General features: G+C 34.7%; 4 protein-coding genes across 6 annotated transcripts; 2 read left to right on the top strand and 2 right to left on the bottom strand.

Annotated features, from left to right (window-relative positions):
• Window positions 1–237: 237 nt before the first annotated feature.
• On the bottom strand, window positions 238–8471 carry ercc8 (excision repair cross-complementation group 8). 2 transcript variants are annotated; one of them, XM_043247023.1, is made up of 13 exons: window positions 8453–8471; window positions 7633–7686; window positions 7192–7287; window positions 6963–7064; window positions 6747–6870; window positions 6196–6277; window positions 5039–5107; window positions 4343–4409; window positions 3634–3737; window positions 2387–2511; window positions 1961–2158; window positions 1707–1802; window positions 238–649 (listed from the first exon to the last, which is right to left on the bottom strand). In XM_043247023.1, exons 1-13 carry the CDS (start codon window positions 8455–8457, stop codon window positions 587–589), a joined length of 1185 nt encoding a protein of 394 aa, XP_043102958.1. In that variant the 5' UTR covers window positions 8458–8471; the 3' UTR covers window positions 238–586. The 2 variants fall into 2 exon arrangements, with proteins under 2 accessions (XP_043102958.1, XP_043102957.1); XM_043247022.1 differs by lacking the exon at window positions 8453–8471 and having other exon boundaries at window positions 7633–7963.
• Window positions 8037–10087, top strand: ndufaf2 (NADH:ubiquinone oxidoreductase complex assembly factor 2). Its single transcript, XM_043247026.1, has 4 exons — window positions 8037–8240; window positions 8556–8645; window positions 8917–8957; window positions 9074–10087. Exons 1-4 carry the CDS (start codon window positions 8126–8128, stop codon window positions 9317–9319), a joined length of 492 nt encoding a protein of 163 aa, XP_043102961.1. The 5' UTR covers window positions 8037–8125; the 3' UTR covers window positions 9320–10087.
• Window positions 10088–10441: 354 nt separating this feature from the next.
• smim15 (small integral membrane protein 15) lies at window positions 10442–11597 on the bottom strand. Its single transcript, XM_043247027.1, has 2 exons — window positions 11468–11597; window positions 10442–11051 (listed from the first exon to the last, which is right to left on the bottom strand). The coding sequence occupies exon 2, from the start codon at window positions 11018–11020 to the stop codon at window positions 10796–10798; it is 225 nt and encodes a 74-aa protein (XP_043102962.1). The 5' UTR covers window positions 11021–11051; window positions 11468–11597; the 3' UTR covers window positions 10442–10795.
• A 623-nt stretch (window positions 11598–12220) lies between these two features.
• Window positions 12221–19726, top strand: depdc1a (DEP domain containing 1a). Of its 2 annotated transcripts, XM_043246028.1 has the most exons (12): window positions 12221–12491; window positions 12872–13137; window positions 13215–13347; window positions 13428–13549; window positions 14021–14151; window positions 14239–14286; window positions 14427–14564; window positions 15143–15997; window positions 16611–16783; window positions 16929–17102; window positions 18416–18595; window positions 18780–19726. In XM_043246028.1, the coding sequence occupies exons 1-12, from the start codon at window positions 12444–12446 to the stop codon at window positions 18921–18923; spliced, it is 2412 nt and encodes an 803-aa protein (XP_043101963.1). In that variant the 5' UTR covers window positions 12221–12443; the 3' UTR covers window positions 18924–19726. The 2 variants fall into 2 exon arrangements, with proteins under 2 accessions (XP_043101963.1, XP_043101965.1); XM_043246030.1 differs by lacking the exon at window positions 15143–15997.
• Window positions 19727–20513: the final 787 nt, after the last annotated feature.

The raw sequence follows: 20513 nt of genomic DNA, 5'->3' as shown, positions 1-20513 counted from the left end.
CAGATTAGTAATGTCACAATATAATAACTTATAATGTTCCAAAAGTTACTTTATTTTTGAAGTAAAAAAAAATATAACAAAAAATAAACAGACAACAGCATTTGTATTAGCATATATTTCACAGTACAAATGATAATGTCAGCATGGATCTTTTTTCTTACTACATTCAATGTTTAAGTCACAAAAATAAAGTGTAAACAGCTTGCTAATCATGCAACAGAAGTAAAAACTAACAGGTTCAGCATAGTCATAAAGTTTTTATTATTTATTTTTACACCAATTCATGGTATTTATTTGTTGTTGATGTGAGAGCTTGTAGTCCACATCTATGTTAAATGCAAATCCTGTAGAAGTGAAGCCCATGACACAAGCTGAAGGTGATGTCAAATTTTAAATACACAGGCAAATGAGTAGGTGACAACCAATGAAAGTACAGGACACCCATGAGTCTACTTTTGTGTACAGTGACTTTATTTGCACCCATCAATGCAATAATGGATGCAGTAAGAGCACTTTGACATCTGAGGGCATGTATATAGTGGTTTATTTGGATATTAAAAAACAGAGTGATGGTTTCCTTGCTTTGTCAGTCTTCATCGCTGCTCCAGGCATCTTCAAAAGCAGGATTGATTGCAGCTTGTGCATCACTCTGTAAAAATATACATTCAAAATATTCAGAAACATTAAAAAAAGTGCTGTCAAATGATTAATCGCGTTTAACTGCATCCAAAATAAAAGTTTTTGTTTACATAATGTGTGTATACTGTGTATATTTATTTTGTATATTTAAATGCATACACATACACATATATAATTAATATATGCTTATATATTTAAAATATTTATACATAACATCAATTATATGAATTTTCTAAATATCTGCTGCATGTGTGTGTATTTATCTGTATGTATAAATACTATATACTTATAGCTATGGAGTCATGGAGTTATGGATGAATAAATTTCAGCTATTATTGCAAATAAAAGAAAAGTGAAAAAAAAAAAGAAAACTATAAATATTTTTTGTGATACTTTGAAAAAATAAAATGGTGACAATACTTAGAATTAATACTGTTTAAAGTTAAAAGGTTTTAAAATATATTTCTCAAACCACAATATGTTACCCAAAATAAAATATGTTAAATATAGAAATATAAATAATGTATATGTTGTTGTGTAATTATTCTAAATACATTAATCCATGTAATTACTATAAGCTATGATGTGTATATCACCAGTAATACAATGTGCTAATTAAAATGTGTACCAGATATTTTTGTCAGAAAAACTGGCAGAGCAGGATGTTTAGCAAACACTGAATGACTGATAAACTACAAGCCATCAAGATGTGACTCCAGGTAACATGCACATCTCACGTATGTCATGACTGATAGCAACCGCATCTGAACACAAGCCATAATAGGCATAGTTTGTCAGGTCATCTGATCTTATCTATTGGCTGAGAGACACAAGCTAGGTTGCAAAATGTGTTGATGTGAGCACAAATTTGGAATCACTTTCTGCCCCACCTAGTCCAAACCTGCAGATCTGTAAAGATATAAACAGCTGTTCCACAACACGTTGTATTTTTTTTTTTATAAAGGTGCACTATTCATTTGAATCAACATCAGATATTTGAATAGAAGGCAGTGAAAATATACAACATGTTTTTATATTAGAAATGTCTGTTTGAAAAACAGTTTTACCCTTTTAGAGTTGGTTTCATCATCCTCAATGTCAGGCTGTCTCAGCACTGGAACCCAGGCCAGGATGTTACAGTCTTTACCTCCACTGTACAGCTCCTAAAAATGCACCCCACAGATTCACAGCCAATAATGACTCTATGAGCTAATACAGATCTCATTAAATAACTGCATGTAAACTTAATGGTTTACTTACAGCTGGTTTAGTTTAATAGTAAAGTCTAAACCCCTAAGTAAATCATCAGGATCAACATTACCTGATAGTCTGGGTGGAACTCACAGCAGTCAACATTATTATAATGTCCTCTCAACATAGTGATCAGCTCTCCTGAGTGAAGCCCATACACCGCTACCGAACTGCCACACGGCACAAACACAAACTCTGGACTGCAGCCCCTCGATACGGTAAACTTCAGGCCTTTGCGACTCTCGTTCACGACCTTCCCATAGTTCACCTGTTAATGAGAAATAAGGATTTCTTGGCAACAAATAAAATGCGTTTTTCTGGTCGACAATGAAGAAAATGTGTAGCAAAATGTTTAGTAGTGCCTTCAGATGATTGTAACTTGTTTTCATGTCTGGCAACATTCTGTCTCTGTTGCTTCTGGGATCAAATGTTTTGCCCACAGAAGGCCAGTAACACTCATGAGAGAAGACATTCCTTTGACTGCACTGCTACTCACTAATGTGTTTTCCCCTGTGGCACTGTTCCATAGGCGCATACGATCATCTGTCCCAGTAGTGAGGAGATGAAGTCCATCAGCTGTGAAGCACAATCCATTCACTCGCCCATTGTGTGCTGTGTTCACTAGAACAAAAGTAATATATAATATTACATATTTTTGTAATTTAATGAAATTGACAGTCCTAAAAATTAATCGCATCCAAAATGAAAGTTAGTGTTTACATAATATATGTGTGTGTAGTGTGTATATTTATATGTTAACACATACACATGCATACATACATACATATATATATATATATATATATATATATATACATATATATATATACATACATACATATACATATATACATATATATATATATATATATATATATATATATATATACATATATATATATATATATATATATATATATATATATATATATTTCCAAAATATATATAGACATGCGTTTATATTTTGTGTATTACACATACAATACATATTACACACACACATATTATGTAAACTAGTGCTGTCAAATAATTAATCGCATCCAAAATTACATAATAAATGAGTGTGTATATTACTTATGTATATATAAATACAAACACATGTATGTGTATATTTAAGAAAAATATTTTTGTTTATCCATTAAATATATATATATTAATCTATACACATGTAATTAATGTCAAGATATAAACTGTATGTGTGTGTATTTATATATACGTAACAAATATGGACACACAAATATATTACGTAAACAAAAAGTTTTATTTTGGATAAGATTAATTGAGCCCTATATATGGAATTTTATAAATAATAAATTAGAAATGTATCTGTACCGTATTGTACATTATATAAATATTTAAATTAAAGTAATATTCACTTTTATATATTTATATTAAATAATACTGACATATTTCTTGCTATAAATTTTAGATTACATTGTACTACACTAGTAATGTTTGTGCATGTGTTCATTTGATTTTGCTCAGAACAAAAAAAAAATCACATGGATTTGTTGTAAAATTGCATATGAATTCTTATGCATTATTTAGGTAGCAATATTTATTTAAATAAATGCATTTTATGTAATTATATTTTTATAAACAGCTTTATATCTCAAATGCTTTTCAGCTAAAATGTAACTCATTAAAACAGATTCATCATGTAGTATATTTTCCCGAAGCTATCGTGTGAAGATTAACACACATTTATCCCCATGAGGCCTTATGAAATGAGTGTGATTTCACCTGCTTCGGATGAGGCCTTGGATTTGTCCCCGTTGTGCTGGTCCAAAGTAAAAAGACTCCCTGAGGCTCTCCTCACATCCCAGACACGAACCCTACTGTCAGTGCTGATGGGAAATCCATTGCACAAGAGTTACCGGCAATAATGCAAGATCAATACATCTCCTACAGACGATGATGTCAGATTCAAAACTGTCCTTTAAACAAGTTTGATCCCTCTGTTTATGTAATACTAACATAATCATTCTTAAGCCCACCTAAATTAGGCAATCAGCAGCAATCTTGGAATTAGATGCCAAACAAAACAGTTGCCAAAATGCCTGAAAGTCTTCCTACAATCAGTTCCTTTTAAAACTTTATGTGCTTAGTTCAAACTCTGATTATAGCTTGCTTACTTACTGAAAATATATTTAGCAAAAAATCTCGCAGAAGGCTGACACGCAGGTCTGTTTTCTTAATTTTTCAGGCAGGAAGGACAGTTTCAAAAATCCCTAATTAAAAGGCTAATTATCCCACTCTCATTCACTCACATTACCCAAACAGCAGGTGAGCAGTGGATCCGTTCAGAAGACTAGTAACATTATGCATAAAAACTGCATGTGACTTGAAATTTACCATATAAAAATACAATAGTTAAAAAAACAGCATCATGATGTGGCTGGTTATTGTAGCAAATGAAAGATGAGTGCGTTTGTGCAGGTGTGGAGCTTACCTGGCGGTGGCCAGGATGTGCTCGTATCGTGGAGACCATCTCACTGAGAGGATCTCACCCCTGTGACCTGCCAGGGAAAACTTGTTTTTATGATAAATGACACTTTGACCAACTCTCAGTGTTTGGATTCAAAACGCTGGGGTCAGCAAGTATCAAGTTTAAGGAAATGTATACTTTTATTCAGCAAGGACACATTGAACTGATCAAATTTGACAAGTTTAAAAAAGACATTTATAATGTTATAAAAGATATATGCATTCATCAACGTATTCTGAAAAAAAGCTTACATTTCCACAAAAATATCACACAATAATTTTCAACATTGATATAAAGATCGAGCACCAAATCAGCATATTAGAATGATTTTAGAATGAAAGATCAAATGACTGCAAAACATTTGGCTTTGCACCAATATTAAATATAAATATTTTAAATTGAAAACATTTACTATAAATTATAACAATATTTCACAATAATATCGTTTAATGCACTTAAGACAACCTTACCAACCCTAAATATTTGAAGGGTAATGTAAATCTTGCACTGTAATATCTGAGAAGAACAGAAAATTGCTGCTAATAGAATTAATGCCAGGAATTAATGTTTGCTCAAAACATTTAAGCCTTTGGCTTTCAAAAGAGTACAATATCCCTCCACCAGGGCTGTCTCCATTCAGAAACAACTGGCATTACTCACCCTGAAGGATGTGGATGCGCGACCCAGACTTTAGATCACAAAGCTGCACTTTGGGGTCTTTGGTACCAACTGCCAACACAGAGCACAATAGAGCTGAGTGAGAAGAGTAACACAACAGCTCAGACACACTGTTATTGTAGGAGTTGTGAACCCAGTGTTAAGAGCAACATACACTGAACTCACCAATATGTGTTAGTGGCAAGTAAATGCACAATATTTCGTTATTTTATACGATTTATTCACTGGAATACAAATGCTAAACATTTTTGGCAAATGTTAGATATAATCTTAAAAATTCTGATTGTGAGATTTTTGACAAGTTGGTCAAAAACTTTTTTAAATAAGTCACAATAAACATACAAAAACAGTTTACTTCAATAATTATGCTTAACCAAATTTATATTGTAATGCATTCCAGTAACTGGAAACCTTGCAGGCGTTAGTCAGAGCTGTCAAAAAGTCTGATGTGAACCATGGCTTTAACACTAGAGAACTCAGAACACCCGAAATGAACAATGTTTGACACGAATGGAGTTGGAAACAGGTGTGCAATTCTTAAAAGGCCTTGCTGTCACACTTGACAAAATATTTCCTATAGCTGTAAAGATAATTCAGCAAAGACAAAAAGACTGAACATATGTACAAAAGTATGTATCAGGGCCGATCCTAACTTGCGATAAAAATTACACATTCATAGACAAGTGAAATTATTAAGAAAAAGTCTCCTTAAAACAGGTTTGTTTTTTTTTTTTATGAAAACATGGAGGTGGGGAAAATGAATTATGAGTTCATTGACAAATGGGACATGGAGGCATTCACAACCGGTCGTTCTTGATTAGTAGATAAGTGACTGGATTCCTCACTTCTCATATCTAAAGCAGGAAATGTTTCACAGTCTCCCCATTCAACGATAATGATGATAAAGATTCCTCAAGTACTCCCACTTTAACGAAAGAATATTCTAGAGCAGATACAAGCATCTATCAAAACCATACTTTTTTTTAGGAATAAGCTCTATTATGAAGGCAATCTGAAGACATAGAAGCTTTGAATGAGCTACTCTACAGCTCTAAGGATTAAAAAATGTTAACTGATTGAAATAAAATAGTAACGAAAACAGCTGGATGCAGATGGTTTGGTTTGGTCAGAGAACAAACCTGCTACAAGACTGTGCTTCCTGGCTATAGGAGACATGTGATGACAGTAGACATTGCCACCAAACTGGAACTCCTCAGCTGGCTGAAATAAATAAATAACATATACATAACAGATATATATATATATATATATATACACACACATACACACACACACACACACACACACACACACGTTAGTTGTGCTTAAGGGAGCAGAAGATATTGTGTGTCCGTGTGCCAGTTACAATGCAAATACCGGATGAAGGGTCAATAGATAAGGGACATTTGACACCACAGAAGAGCCACTGTTTGAGCAGATTGGTGGATCCACAAAGGCTAACTGCTTTCAGTTGGTGGATAATTTGCTAAATTGCATTTGAGAAAAAGAGGGGACGTTTTGGACTGCGTAAGAGCAGTTGTTGTCACTGTGCAAGGACGGAGCCAATGAAATGCAGTTAGTAACTAATCAGAAGTGAGAAAAGCAATATACATGCATATATACAAAATGTTATTAAGGATTGAAAAACAAATAAATAAGTGATCTTGCAGACATGGATATATATACACACCTTTAGAGTTTCTGTGTCCCAGACTTTCATGGTTTTGTCGAATGAACTGGATACAAACATACCAGTGTCATGTGGGTACCACTGCACTGTTTCAACGCTGAATTTATGCACATGTCGACTGGACCTTCACAGAAAAACAGATGTGAAAGCCACACATTTAACTCTGAAAATATCATACTGCCATCTGGTGGTCAGTGGATCACTGGTCGTACTGACCTGCCCACTGTGTGGATTGCTTTGCAAGTGTATTGAGGCTTCTTGCTGTTGTTTTCCAAGTCATAGATCACAATAACGCCATCAGATCCACCTGACAACATACTCAAATGCAAAACGGGCCAGAAATTTATTGTATTTACTGTCTTGTGGTAAGGACTCATCTCATGAAAAAAATTGTGTTAAATGCAAATATACGTAAATGTGAATTCTATGGTTATAGTTCACTTACTATCTTCCATCAATAACCTCAATGTCAATGGTGTTAATTCCATTGCCATGAATACGATCAACATCTCTGTTGTGGTTCAACTCCAGACTCAGCACCCTAAAGATACAGTATGGAGATTAAGTTATGCCACTTTTCCCGTGATTTTAGATGAATTTGACATCCAATTAAATCTATGAAATACAAAACGTTAAATAAAAAAATTAATCATCATTCTCCTTTATGCATTAATTATTCCAGAAAACATAACAAAATACTAACTGAAAGTTAACATTATTGCTCAATACCAAAAAACAAATAATGAATGTGAATGTGTTAACAGTTTAAAAAGTTATTCACCACCTTTTTTTCCATTTACTTGTTTGGTTTATCCTTTGGAGAGTTTTGATTGTTTTAAACATATACATATGCAAATGAAAACTCTGGCAAACATTACAATATTACCTTCTTGTAGACTCTGCGCGTCTCAGACGAACTGGCTCGTCAAGCCCCGATTGCCTGGCATAAAGAAAACTCAGCATCGTTGTAGAGACATAGAATTGTTTATGTTTATGCTAGTATTGTGCAGTATGACTATGTTGTCAGAGTGAAATAACCATAACAGATGTCTGTTTACAGTCTGTTACCCCAGCTTTTGAGTGGCGATTTTTTAGCCTGTAAAACCGCGTTTTTAAACTAAACAAATTCATTCTGCACACCGTACTAAATGTATATTATCTTTTTCAGCTTTATAATATGATTGTTGTGCACTTTGTTGGATAGGAGGCAGCCATGTTGTAACGTATTTACAACGCAAATTCTGATTGGTCAGACCGGGAACAAGGACCAATCAGATGAGAGTATTAATGCTAGGTAGTTGTGCAACCTACGGCTCAACGTAGATGTGTATGTATGCGCATTAGGAGATAATACATAAACTGATATTTCGTTTATAGAGATGAACCGCATTACGGCTCTGCTGCGAAGAACGTTTGGAGTAGTAAAAGAGCATGTCGGTACAGATCATTTAGGAAATAAATATTATTATATACCCGAGCAAAAGTCATGGACTGGTAGGTGACTTTGATAAATAATCTTGACCACTTTAAAACACTAATAGGCAATTTGATACTAATTTCAAGATAATAACAACACTGTATATAAATTGTTACTCATTTTGAGAATTATCTATATGAAGAAAATGTATTCTATTCTTAAATGCTTAAAATAACTTAACTGTTATATAAAGTAACTATTTTGTACACTTTGTACAATAAATACTTACGTCATCTTCCAATCTTCAGAATTTTTGGCTAGTGCTTATAGATGACTTATCTTTTTGTTGCTTTATTTGCCAATTTAGATAAACCTGATGCTTTGTCTTCCAGGGCAGGTCATCCGGCCCAAACGCCTAGTAGAAGCAGCCAATCCAAATTACTTTGAGTACATGGAAGGAAACATTCCTACTGAATGGGATGGTAATATAGAATGCATTAATGAACAAATACTGTATTTTTATGATAATGTGAATCTAACCAAAATTTCTATAACTCTAAGCTAAAATGAACTATTTGCATATTTGAAAACAGACCCTAGTGAAGATTATATTAGCCCATTATTATTAGTTTGATCATATTATACTTAGTGTAAATGTGTGTGTGTGTGTGTGTGTATATATATATATTATCAAATGACATAGTAATTTAGTTCTTTGTTGAACATTATTATCTCTTGTCTTTTTTCTTATAGCTTGGATGAGAGGCAGGAGGAAGCAGCCACCTACATTGGAGGTATTATTTGTGTCTGATTATAAATTGTCTTAAAATGACAATTTTATAGCTAGTAAGATTGTAATGAACACATCATTGTGAATGTTGTTTTAACACTTGTCATTTGTCCACTATAGGAGTTGTTACAGAACGAACGTTCCAGGGAGCAAATCAAAATCAGAGCTATAGATTCAGAGGAGAGGGATAAGGCCTTGCAGGTCAAAGAGTATGAGGAAGGTTTGGTGGCCCAACCTGTTCAGACTCAGGTCAAAGGCCATGCTTCTGCTGCACAGTTTGGACAGACTGAATTCAGTGAGGAGCCTGTAAGCACTGCTAACAAATTCCAGCCTGGGTCCTGGACACCTCCAGGAAGCAAAAAATAGGTTTATTTGAAATCTCCTTTGCTGTCGTCAAGTAAATTTGCAATTTAAGTAAAATCATAGTTCTGCTGATTTTCAATGCATGTCTTGATATATATTCAGTACAGGTTTTCTTGAGACAACTGAAAAGCACTTTATTTAAGTACTGGTTAGCTTGCTATTATTTTTTCAAGTATAAAGGTGTATTTTTAAAAATGTACATTTCTGAAAATTAATACACTATCAGGACATCTGAGACATAGAAAAGCTCAGTAGAAAGATGATTTTAACTTCAAACCATTGCTTCCTGGTAAATTACAAATCCTCTATCAATATTTTGCCCTCTTCTTGTCTAAATATGGAACCAAAATGCTTCTAAACAAATATGTTGGTCGGTTTGATGTGAGAGGATGACAGGGGATGGTCTGTTATTATAATGGATTCTAGACTTTAAAGTTAAAATGATGAATGTTAATTTACAAACATGCAGCTTTTCATTTCACAAGACATTGATTAAAGGACCATCCAAGTCCATCCAATGTAATATAATGCTTAATTTCTCCAAACCGGTTCTGATGAAGAAACAAACTGGTCTACATCTGATGTTTGGGTGAACCATTAATTTTATCATTACTGAAATGAATTGTGAAATGATGTTAAGAAATAGGTTTCTGAGAGCTCTGCTTCAGGATTGTTTCAAAATCAAATCACCAAATGTAGAATTTTTTTATGCATTTTGTTTAATTGAAATGTTTTCAGATGTCTTACCATATTTAAAAAAATTGAAATTATTTCTGTCTATTTCCTTTTGCATTTTTCTTAGAAATTGTGTAAATACAATGTATAGCTGCACTTATCAAAATATTGTTTATCATATAAACATAATTACATACACTAATTCTGAAAATCATAAGGGTTTCCAGTTAATTTACTTAAATGGCCTATTCTGTTGAACATTGGTATTTATTATTTAGTGTAATTCATTAACCACTGAAGGCAAATAACTAGAAGAATTAGAAAGTGCAGCACATGTAGAATTCATTTATGACTATAATAAATTGCGTTACTTGTCACATTTGCAGGAAATAATGTTAAGTCAAGAATACTGTAGTAATTACACAGACATTAGACAGTTTTGAGCCAAAATTCATGTTAAGATTTTTTTTTTATTAATTAAAAAAAAAGCATAATTTATGTGTTTTGTTGATATAGCTTGGAAAAAACAATCAACTCAGTAAAAAATGGAATGCAGAGTACTGCACAATGGTGTATAGCACAACAATGCAGTGCATTTTCCACTGTATTGATAATATCCTGGAAAAGAACTGCAGTCCTGCCACTGAGATCAATCAAATCTCCATTATATGTTCCCTCTAAGGGTTTACTAAGGCATCTTTCAAGCCCAGTCTTGCTCCAAGACCCATAAGAACTGTCCTGGGTTAAGAGATGAGCCATATATCGGAGACTGGACTGTTACATCGACCCCTCTCCATGCCAATCTCAATCCTTCTTGGCCCTCTTGGCTTTGGCAATGTTCTCTTGTCGTTTTTGTTTCTTCTTCTGCTCTCGGTCCTTGGCCTCAATCATCTTGGCAAGTTTCCATGACAACAGGGCGCTGGCGATAAACAGAGGGGTCAAAGCCAGGATAACTGTGGTGAGAAAGCCATAGGGGTCTTTGGCTGCCCACTCCACCACATATTCTGCCCATGCTTTGATATCAATCATCGTTCTTTCAGTCTGTCTTCAGCAGCAGATCCTAAGATAAAAGAACAGTTGCAAAATCACATCACTAGCTGCAGGATCTCATGCAATATGTAAAAAGTTGTAATTGAAAGTCAACACCGCTCGCTGTACTTGTCAGCTAGCTAGTTTAGCATAAAAATATAGTTTTGTTTGACCGAGTAACGATTTTTGCTTTTCTTTTGTGCAATACATATATACCTATTTATGTTTATGTTTTAAAATTAATTATTAAAACTGTTAAACCAGTTACAGGTCTCTAACGAAGTTCGGTAGGTATCGTTGACAGCTAAAAGCTAGCAACACAGCTTTCTAGCGACTGTTCTACACCACCAATATGAATGAAAATTACACTATAGTAACTTTGCGTGCATATCATCCTATAGAGCATGTTGTTCAAAGTGATCTGTTCATACAAAAACGAGCACCTACCAGATAAACCGTTCAATATTTTCCGAGTAGTTATGAGTCGGTAACTATCGCCAGAAAAGACAATCGTAAAGACAATCAAAAACGGAAGTGAAACTCTTAACGTGTGTGCATTGCAGCTTGGTCATTGTAGTCGTTCCACGTCCTCTCAGAACGGAAACTACATGTGGTTTAAAACAGTAAAAAGTAACTATAACTATAAAACTTTCAAATCTGTCTTCGAATATACGTAAATAATCATTTTTTAAACCACTGATTTATGTTTTGAATTCAGTAAAAAGTTTAATATTATTTTTGTTTTTCTTCCAGACCTTCTAAAAACCTAAAAGATCGGGGAAATTAAACATTCTTCTCAAAACAATCATAAAAACAAGAACAGAAAAAAATAATAATATGGGTTTGCATACATCATGTATTACGTGTGTATTATCCACACAGGAAAAAAGAAAAGCACAAACAAAATGACCACTTTTCTTTTAAAGAAAAGTCATACTGCATCAAAAAGGGGAATGTCAGTGAAGATGTAACCCACTTCTGCTTGTGAATTATTAATTTTTCATTCAATATAAGGAACTTAACAACATAGTTTGCTGATAATTGTTTTGGATGTTCATAATAAAAATAACATCTTTGACAGTGTATTATTAATCAGACCAATATTTTGACAGCCAAAGCTATCGCCAATGAACAGCCAATGGCTGTCGCCACATAAATCATGTGACTAAACAAACCGTCCAATTACAATCCTCCGAGACGTTAGGGTAATAATTTCAAACGAGTGTGGGTGAGGATTGAGGCATCCCCGGATATCTGTTTACACATCCAGCGAAGTATTTATTAGCGGGTTTAGCTATTGATATATTCAGCAATACTATTAAATATAGCCAAACGTGTTCAGCAGATCAAAAATAAACTCTTTCGTATATGTAGGAATAATGAAAGTGGCTGTATAGGTGTTTGATACATCGCGATCTTTTCAATGAGTTCACACGTTGTCACTCCAGGTCCTTACAGGGCCACTAAACTGGTGAGTCCCTCCTGCCTTATTTACCAAATTTAGCGTGGTGATTTATCGCAGATTTATAAGGCAAGTTTGTTTAGCTGTTCAACCTTTGTTAAACAAATTGAGTTAAGTTTTTTGAGCTATAAGAAGTGCTATGTTTGTTGTTAACTTTAGGTGTTTCCTCAGCTGTATATGTTGTTAGAACTTTTTGTTGTTTAACTTTTTACCATGCCTTTTGCTAATTTGTATATTTAACGTCAATTGTGTAAACATTTTGAACAAAAAGAGTAACAGTTTTAAACTTGAAGAACGACGTTATTAGTAGTATTAAAATATAAATGTATATATCAATAGTATAGTGTTTACAAACTCTTCATACCATGTTATCTTTTTTTATTTTCCAGTGGAATGAAGTGACCAAGCTTTTCCGGGCAGGGATGCCTTTAAAGAAGCACCGACAGCATTTCAGGGTTTACATGAACTGCTTTACCGCATCAGCAGCTGTGGATTTGCTACATGAACTTTTGAAGAACAACAGCAATTTTGGACCTGAAGTCACCAGACAGCAGACAGTCCAGCTGCTAAAAAAGTTCTTGAAGAACCATGTTATTGAGGATGTGAAGGGTAAATGGGGCTTGGAAGACCTGGAGGACAACAGCCAGCTTTACAGGTATTCAAAACTCTTTGAAATAATTTGCAGAATATTGCAGAGAATCGTAATATTGTCTGCTTTAAAATATGTTTCAGATTTCCATCAACATCTCCACTGAAGCCCATTCCTAACCGTGCCCCTGTTTTGAGGAAAAAGAGTATATCTATGATAGACAAGGAGAGTTTCTTCAAATTCAGGGGCTCTAGGAAATTTGATAAAGAAATATTGGTAAGTTTTGTTGTTTCAGATGTGCTGTTAATGTGGCATTTCATTGCAGATGTATAATACACACCTGCTATTTGACACAGGAAAATGTGGATCCAGAAGCACAAGAATCTCCCGAGGGATCTTCCTCAAGTAAGATGGAGCACAGCAGGGAGCTCACAGAGGACGACATTCAAGTTATCTGGAAGAATGTCACACTTACACAGTAAGCCCACCTCCCCCCCACACCATCTGTTACATATAGTTTGCATGTGTTGAAGTACACAACACAAATAGTACTTCCTGCTTGCAATCACTTACTTAGTAGCGGGATTATCTAACGTAATACTTTGATGTATTGCCTGGTTCTAAATTTTTGGCATTTACAAGACATACATAGAAATAAAGTATTTCAAATAACACTTTGGTCCACGTCCACAATGTAATTGTTTTGCTAGTGATCACTGCTGGTTAGTTTCTGATGTGAAATTAACTCTGTATGGTTTATTTAAATCCAGAATGATAATAATAGAGTAAAATGTGATGCTATGTTGTCTTTTTTGCAGTGTTTTCCCCTAGAAAATCCTGTTACACGTCTGTTCTAATTATAGAGTGTATTACATAAATTAATAAATAAATAAAACAACATTTTAGATATGATCTACATGATATTGTACGTCATCCTTTGAATGCTCAGTTTGCAGAAGTTGGTGGGATCAGGGTCTCTTGAAGATGTTTTGGACCCAGCACAAGTCAATCCTCAGTTCATTGTTTATAATATGACCAAAGTCAATAAACATGGAGTCGTTTCATTGGAAGATAAGACCGGTAGGTCAGATGTGTGACTTTTCAGTTTGTAGTAAACATCTTTTTACATTCTGTTTATTTTGTTTGTTGTTTCATCCACCTTCATAGATGATTTGCCATACTGGGTTTTGTCTGCCATGAAATGTCTCGCAAACTGTAAGTACTACTTGTGAAATTAAATGGAGATAAGAATAAGTATTCAAAATGGCACTAAATTCGTAAATGTATTTTTGAATATGTGATATAAATATTATTAATTTTATAATAATGCTTTGTCATTTTTCCAATCCATCAAGGGCCAAAATATGACTCAAACCAGCAATCTTACCCAGGATTTGAGCGGGACGTGTTTAAAACGGTTTCAGACTATTTCTACAGCCTTTCTGAACCGCTGCTTACTTACGAGTACTATGAACTCTTTGTCAACATCTTGGGTATGTATGAAACACGTGCATGATTGTATTATGATGATAATTATTTTCTGAGCACCAAATCAGAATATTAAAAGGATTTGTGAAGTATCCGTAATTGCTGCTGAAAATGTACAAATTCTATTTAAAGAAAATCGAATTAAATAGAAAATAGTTCATTTTAAATAGTAGTAGTAATAGGAATTTTTTTCTTTTAAGTGGATTTAGAGCTTCCAAAAACATGATGAAAAATGGTTTATGTATGGTTTGTTACTTTTTTTTTTCCTTTTCTTCACATAAGCAGGACAAACGTTCTGTGATTTTTGAGATTTGGGCTTGAATTGTTTGAATACTCATACACTTCATCCTTTCTGGAAAAAACCTCTTAAAGAATCATTTGGCTGTGGGTATTAATATATAAGATACTGATGGAACAAACTGGAGTCTCACGGCACTGTTTCTACTGACTGCACTGCTTTTGTGGTGTCAGATGATGTTCAAAACTAACTCTGTCTGCTCTGTTTTAAATGTCTCACCTCATTCTTGAATATCTTTTGCCTGCCTGTCTGTTGTTTATGTTTTGTCGTCTGGTCCTTTGCTAGTTATGTGTGGCTACATCACAGCTCCTAAAACTCAACGTGGAAAGCGTAAAAGCCAGGAGGAACCCACCTGCCCACAGCCAGCCAAAACCCCATATGTGAACGCTGCCAACCTGTTCAAATCGACTGAATGCCTCTTACTGAGCTTAATAAGAAAGGAGGCCTTCGATGAAACCGATTCGCCCATGAGAGAAGTTTTCAGTTCAAAAGCAGAGGCCCATAGAGTACAGCAGCCCATTTTTAGAGGTAGAAGGGCCAGCGATGGAGACCGGCTGGACGGTAGCTATCTAGAAATTCCTCAAGCTCCCAAAACAGAAGTCCCATTTGGCAGGCTTCGGTCAAGAAGTTGCTCTTTGGAGGGAATTGTTGATAAAAAGGACAGCCTTCTCAGACCGTCTGTAAGCATACAGTCCTGCAGCAGTGATAAATCATCCTCTCAAACAGATTCTCCAGTAGATCCAAACCTCAAATTTGAGCTTCAGGGTTCCTCAGTGTCCATAAACTCTTGTGTTCAAACATCCAGCAACAACACAAGCTCACATCTCCCTTCAGATCTTCACCGAACCAACCAGAGACCCTCCAGGGCCCGTCCCAGAAGCATCGGTAACTTGTTTGACATAGAGGAGAATAGCGAAATGTCTGCTAGCAGCTTTAGCATCCACGCTCCTGTAGCTGAAATTACCATGAAGCCAGATTCCACATCCAGCATTGGCCTTAGAGGTCCCGGTTTGCTCAGTTTGCATGGAAGTTGCATGGACATTAGGGCAGGTCCGAGCTTTAGCAGGCGCTGTCAGAGCTCTCTGGACCTGAGCAAACCTGCACCCACTTGGCCCCCGTTAACACGCCACCCAGAGCAAAGTAAGAGCATGTGAAAAACACACACGAACCATGAGGATGTGCTTCTCTGTTTGTGCTTAAGCATGTGTTTGTTTGCGTCCGCCACACTAACGTGAATTACAATTCTTAAAGTTATAGTTCATTCAAAAATGTGCTCACCCTCATGTTCCAAACCTGTATGATTTACAGTAGTTTCTTGCATGAAACACTAAATGGATACTTGCTAAATATCTCCTTAGAGGTTTGGAACGGTATAAGAGAATTTTAGAGTGAACTATCACTTTAATGCTAACTAATTCTGTGACACACTTTGCCTACTACTAATTTTTTTTTTTTTTTTTTTTACATTTTCACATTTATTTGGCAAAACTTTTGGTTAAAATAACAACAACAGGTTAGGCCAGTGACACACACACACACACACACTTATTTTACTTACTGCAATATAAAATATAATATCTATATCTATATTTCTTGTAGGTGCAGTTGTGTTGCTTGAAGAAGTTTGTGTGTGATTTGATCATTGGCACTGATTATGTGATGTTTAAGCTTTATGTGTGGCAATTTTGTGTTTGTATTTAAGTTATAGTGCTGTGATTTATTTTGGTAACATGTGAGTCACATGACATTCCAGGTTTACTGCAGCCGTCACTAGAGCGGGTGGCCATCGAGGGCCTGCAGCTCTGCACATTACTCCTGCCGCCCGCCAGTCGCCGCAAACTACAGCTTCTCCTGCGAATGATCTCACGTATGAGCCAGAACGTCGATATGCCACGTCTGCATGATGTCATTGGAACACGGACTCTGGTCAGGAAGAGTCCAGCAGACCTTTATATAGATACATATTTTTATCTTTTTATCATCTCACTTACATTGAAGTGAATGTGGGTTTTTTTGTGCACATTCATATTTCATACGCATTACATATTCATTTGTGTTTATGTGTGTGCAGTTGGTGCAGACGTTCTCTAGATGCGTCTTGAGCTGTGAGGAGGTTGATGATCTGGACGAGCTCTTGGCTACAAGGCTGTTATCATTTCTCATGGATCACCATCAGGAGGTCATGCAAGTGCCTGTGTACCTGCGCAATGCTGTTGAAGATCACATTAGTTACCTCAAGTCACTGGTGAGTGCTGACAAACCACATCGAAATGTATATTTATTGTAATATAATACAGCAGCGTTGTTTAAGGTTACCCTATTATGCAATTTTTAATGCTCATAATATTGTTTTGGGAGTCTCCTACAATAGGTTTACATGCATGCGAGGTGGAAAAACTTTTGTTTTCTCAAAATGTCTTTAATATCACCTCATTTTCCAGCGATTCTCAAATAATTGGTTTGAAGTGATTGGTCAGATGGCCTAGTCTGTTGGTATTGTCAGTAAAATCATAGACATATAAATATCAATCACTTTTATTTTTATAGCAAACTTTAAAAGCAGAACTCAAACTGCTGCAGTCAGTCAGTCGTATAATGGAAGTCTTTGAAAGTCATACACACATAAAAAAAAAACATACACCGATGAAACCAAATTAAACCTTACTGTTCGTGTCGATACTTTGAAGACACAAAACAATTGTAAAAAAAAAAAAAAAACCACAGTATTTATAATTACAACATTCGGCGCGTGATGCTGGCACATATAGAGCTATACATCTATACAGTTCCTGTTTGCAACTGGCTGAAAAGGAAAAAACGTGACGTGATGATGGAAGTGGGGTTCAAATTACTAATGCCTCATTTAGGCTGTATAGAGTAAATTCTTTATTTTTGGAGATAATAACTTAAAATAAAATCATGCACTTTGCAGATCGCTTACATCTGCATACAGCTACATTACACACTGCATGAAAGGCCAATTATATAATAGGGGCACTTGCAGTGCAAATGCAAAATATATAGAATTAACAAAATTTTGATTAAGCTTTGCGATCACCAATGCTGCATTTATTTAATTTAAACTGTTTTTCCTTGCTGCATGTTGTTGTTTTGGGTTTTTTTTTTCAGGATTCTTTGATAATTAAAGTTCAAAAGAACAGCATTTATTAGAAAGGGAAAAAAACAACTTTGTAGTATCATACATCATTTTAATGTCACGTTTGATCAAATGCATCCTTGGTTAATAAATGTTATACTTTATTAACATAAAAAAAAAAATCCAATATTTTTTTTTAAAGCAAACAGGATGAAGGAATAGTGAACGTTAAATGTAATCTGCGTTAAAACAAAAGCATCTGAAAATTATAATTCTGACTTGGCCCTCGGTTTATAAAATCAAAGATTTTTTTTGTTTGTTCGTTTGTAATTTAATGGACATTTTAATGGAGGAATTAAACGGAGCATGTTAAATTGTATTTAAACCAAATTATTCAGGAGAACAGAGGCTGGTGTTTATTAATTTATGCAACATTCATTTGCATGCGTTCTGGATCTTAGACCACATACCCAGGCTCTGGTGTTGCCATGCCGACCTACTCATTCTGCAGGCAGATCAGCACTCAGGAGTTTGAAGAGCAGAAACTGTCTGTGTCCCAGACTGCTCTCGCTGACCTACTGGAGAGTCTCATAAAGGACAAGACCATGTCTGCGAAAGAGAAGAAAAAGAAGCTAAAACTGGTATTTATTTACTGAACTTTTCATGTCTCATAAACCTCCTGCTGTAAAAAATTTTTGTCACTTTGTTGTTTTCTACCAGTAAATATTAAACACAAAATTATATGTAATTTATTCACTGATAAATTGTCTTAACATTAAAGTGTAAATTCATGGTTTGTTCCACTTATTTTTTTTTTCCTCTCAGTTTCAGAAGGAATATCCAGATATCTACTCAAGACGTTTTCCTACAACAGAAAGTGAAGCTCAACTTTTTGCAGATAAACCAAAGATAAAACCGCCAATGCTGTTAAGCATCAAGAAAGCCAAAACTTTCAGTATTCGAAACTGAATACCTCTTAAATCGATTATGAATAATATTTTGGTATACTGTTTGAGATTAAAGACCTCTAGTTTATCTGTTGCATAGTATAATCTGAATGGTAACTTACTTTTGAAGTTTTTTAAAATGGTATTTCTCTCTAGTGAAGTGACTTTTTTCTGTTTCAGTACAGATATCTGTTAGTTTAATGTTATTTATTTAATGTGTGTGATTTATTGTAAATTATTGGGAGCTTTCAGACATTCATAGCGTCATATTGACAGAAGCTCAGAGGACCCACAGCAAATATTATGCATATAGGTTTGACATACTGTTTACATTGTCATCTCGGAACAAAATGAAGATTTTCTTTTAGTCTTGTAACATTGTTTGTCACTTTTAGTCATTTGTTTTTTTATTATACTTTTTTGTGTGTTTTCACTATTCGGGTGCATAGAAAATGTTCTACTTCTAAAGACAAATGTTGATTTTTCTATGTGATGTGGGAGTTTCCTGGCTATTAAGCTATTATGGGATAATTTGCACTGTTTTTTCATCTCAAATAACTAACGTATAGTCATTACTTATGTACATATTTTCTTTCTTGTCAGTACTATCTACTGATTGCTTATGTTCCTCTTTTATCAGTGTTTTATTATCTTGCACTCAGACATTGTACTGATTCAGTGGCTTGCAGATTTTGAATGAAAAACTAAACTTGGACAGTGATCGACTTTACTGAGCATAAGTGAGCCAAATCTATTGTTTTATGTTGTCTATTTTATTGTATGACTCTTATACTGTTCCTCTATGCAATAAACATTTTAAGTGCATTTTTGTGTGAAATTGCATTTGTATTTTATAGATAGAGAGACACACACACACACACCTAGTTAGTTCCATTACTGGATTCTGATTGGTCAGCAGCTGTGTTTTATAAACGATACAGGACCGCTTCACCCAGTAGTTGTATCATTGAGCAGCAACCACCGTTAGCAACATAATAATACAGCATAACACTGTATTATGTATTACGTGTATTATGTCTGTTATTTATTTAATGAAGTAGGAGTGACCCTTGCTGGTCTTATTGCACATTTAATTTTTCCCGTCTAATAAACGTTTGGCCTGATGAAGAATATTACTGTATCTACTAGTTTTCTGTTTCAGTTATGATTATGTATCAAATGTCCATCAGTTTACATTGTAATGATACTTGTAATCTACACAGCAAATCGGTGTGTTTTGAAACTAAAAGACTAAAATCAGACACACATGCTGAGAGCTTAGCAGGTGTGTGTGTGAGAGAAAATATTAAATATGGTGTTAAAAAAATTAATGACGCAGCACACTCAATTGCTGCTATTCTGTTTTTTTTTTAGCTCAATTACATGAGAGGCGAGTTCGAAATATTCCCTTGTGTTTGTTGCTGTCAGGGACTACTTTAGCGGAAGGACTGCATTTAACGATTTTCAGTACTATTACAGTACATCAGTAATATATTTTTAGTTACATTTTATTTTGTTGTTGTTGTGTTAACCGTTTTAGAAAAGCAATAAGGCACTAGAGGCTGTACTGTATCATGAATGCATCGCTTATGAACTTAAGTGACAACCCATT

The sequence above is a fragment of the Puntigrus tetrazona genome, chromosome 8, assembly GCF_018831695.1.
Source record: "Puntigrus tetrazona isolate hp1 chromosome 8, ASM1883169v1, whole genome shotgun sequence".
In the NCBI taxonomy this organism is placed as follows: Eukaryota; Metazoa; Chordata; class Actinopteri; order Cypriniformes; family Cyprinidae; genus Puntigrus; species Puntigrus tetrazona.
This window is presented reverse-complemented; position numbering and strand designations above follow the sequence as displayed.

Excerpts from the sequence above, each read along its gene's own strand:
- ercc8 (XM_043247022.1), bottom strand. The coding sequence starts at position 7,709 with ATGCTGAGTTTTCTTTATGCCAGGCAATCGGGGCTTGACGAGCCAGTT. Across the intron at positions 3,738-4,342 it reads CACATCCTGGCCACCGCCAG|CACTGACAGTAGGGTTCGTG; the intron begins GTAAGCTCCACA and ends ATTTCCCATCAG. Across the intron at positions 650-1,706 it reads ATGAAACCAACTCTAAAAGG|AGTGATGCACAAGCTGCAAT; the intron begins GTAAAACTGTTT and ends ATATTTTTACAG.
- ndufaf2 (XM_043247026.1), top strand. The coding sequence starts at position 8,126 with ATGAACCGCATTACGGCTCTGCTGCGAAGAACGTTTGGAGTAGTAAAA. Across the intron at positions 8,646-8,916 it reads CATTCCTACTGAATGGGATG|CTTGGATGAGAGGCAGGAGG; the intron begins GTAATATAGAAT and ends TTTTTCTTATAG. Across the intron at positions 8,958-9,073 it reads AGCAGCCACCTACATTGGAG|GAGTTGTTACAGAACGAACG; the intron begins GTATTATTTGTG and ends TGTCCACTATAG.
- smim15 (XM_043247027.1), bottom strand. The coding sequence starts at position 11,020 with ATGATTGATATCAAAGCATGGGCAGAATATGTGGTGGAGTGGGCAGCC.
- depdc1a (XM_043246028.1), top strand. The coding sequence starts at position 12,444 with ATGAGTTCACACGTTGTCACTCCAGGTCCTTACAGGGCCACTAAACTG. Across the intron at positions 14,152-14,238 it reads TTCATTGGAAGATAAGACCG|ATGATTTGCCATACTGGGTT; the intron begins GTAGGTCAGATG and ends CCACCTTCATAG. Across the intron at positions 14,565-15,142 it reads ACTCTTTGTCAACATCTTGG|TTATGTGTGGCTACATCACA; the intron begins GTATGTATGAAA and ends GTCCTTTGCTAG.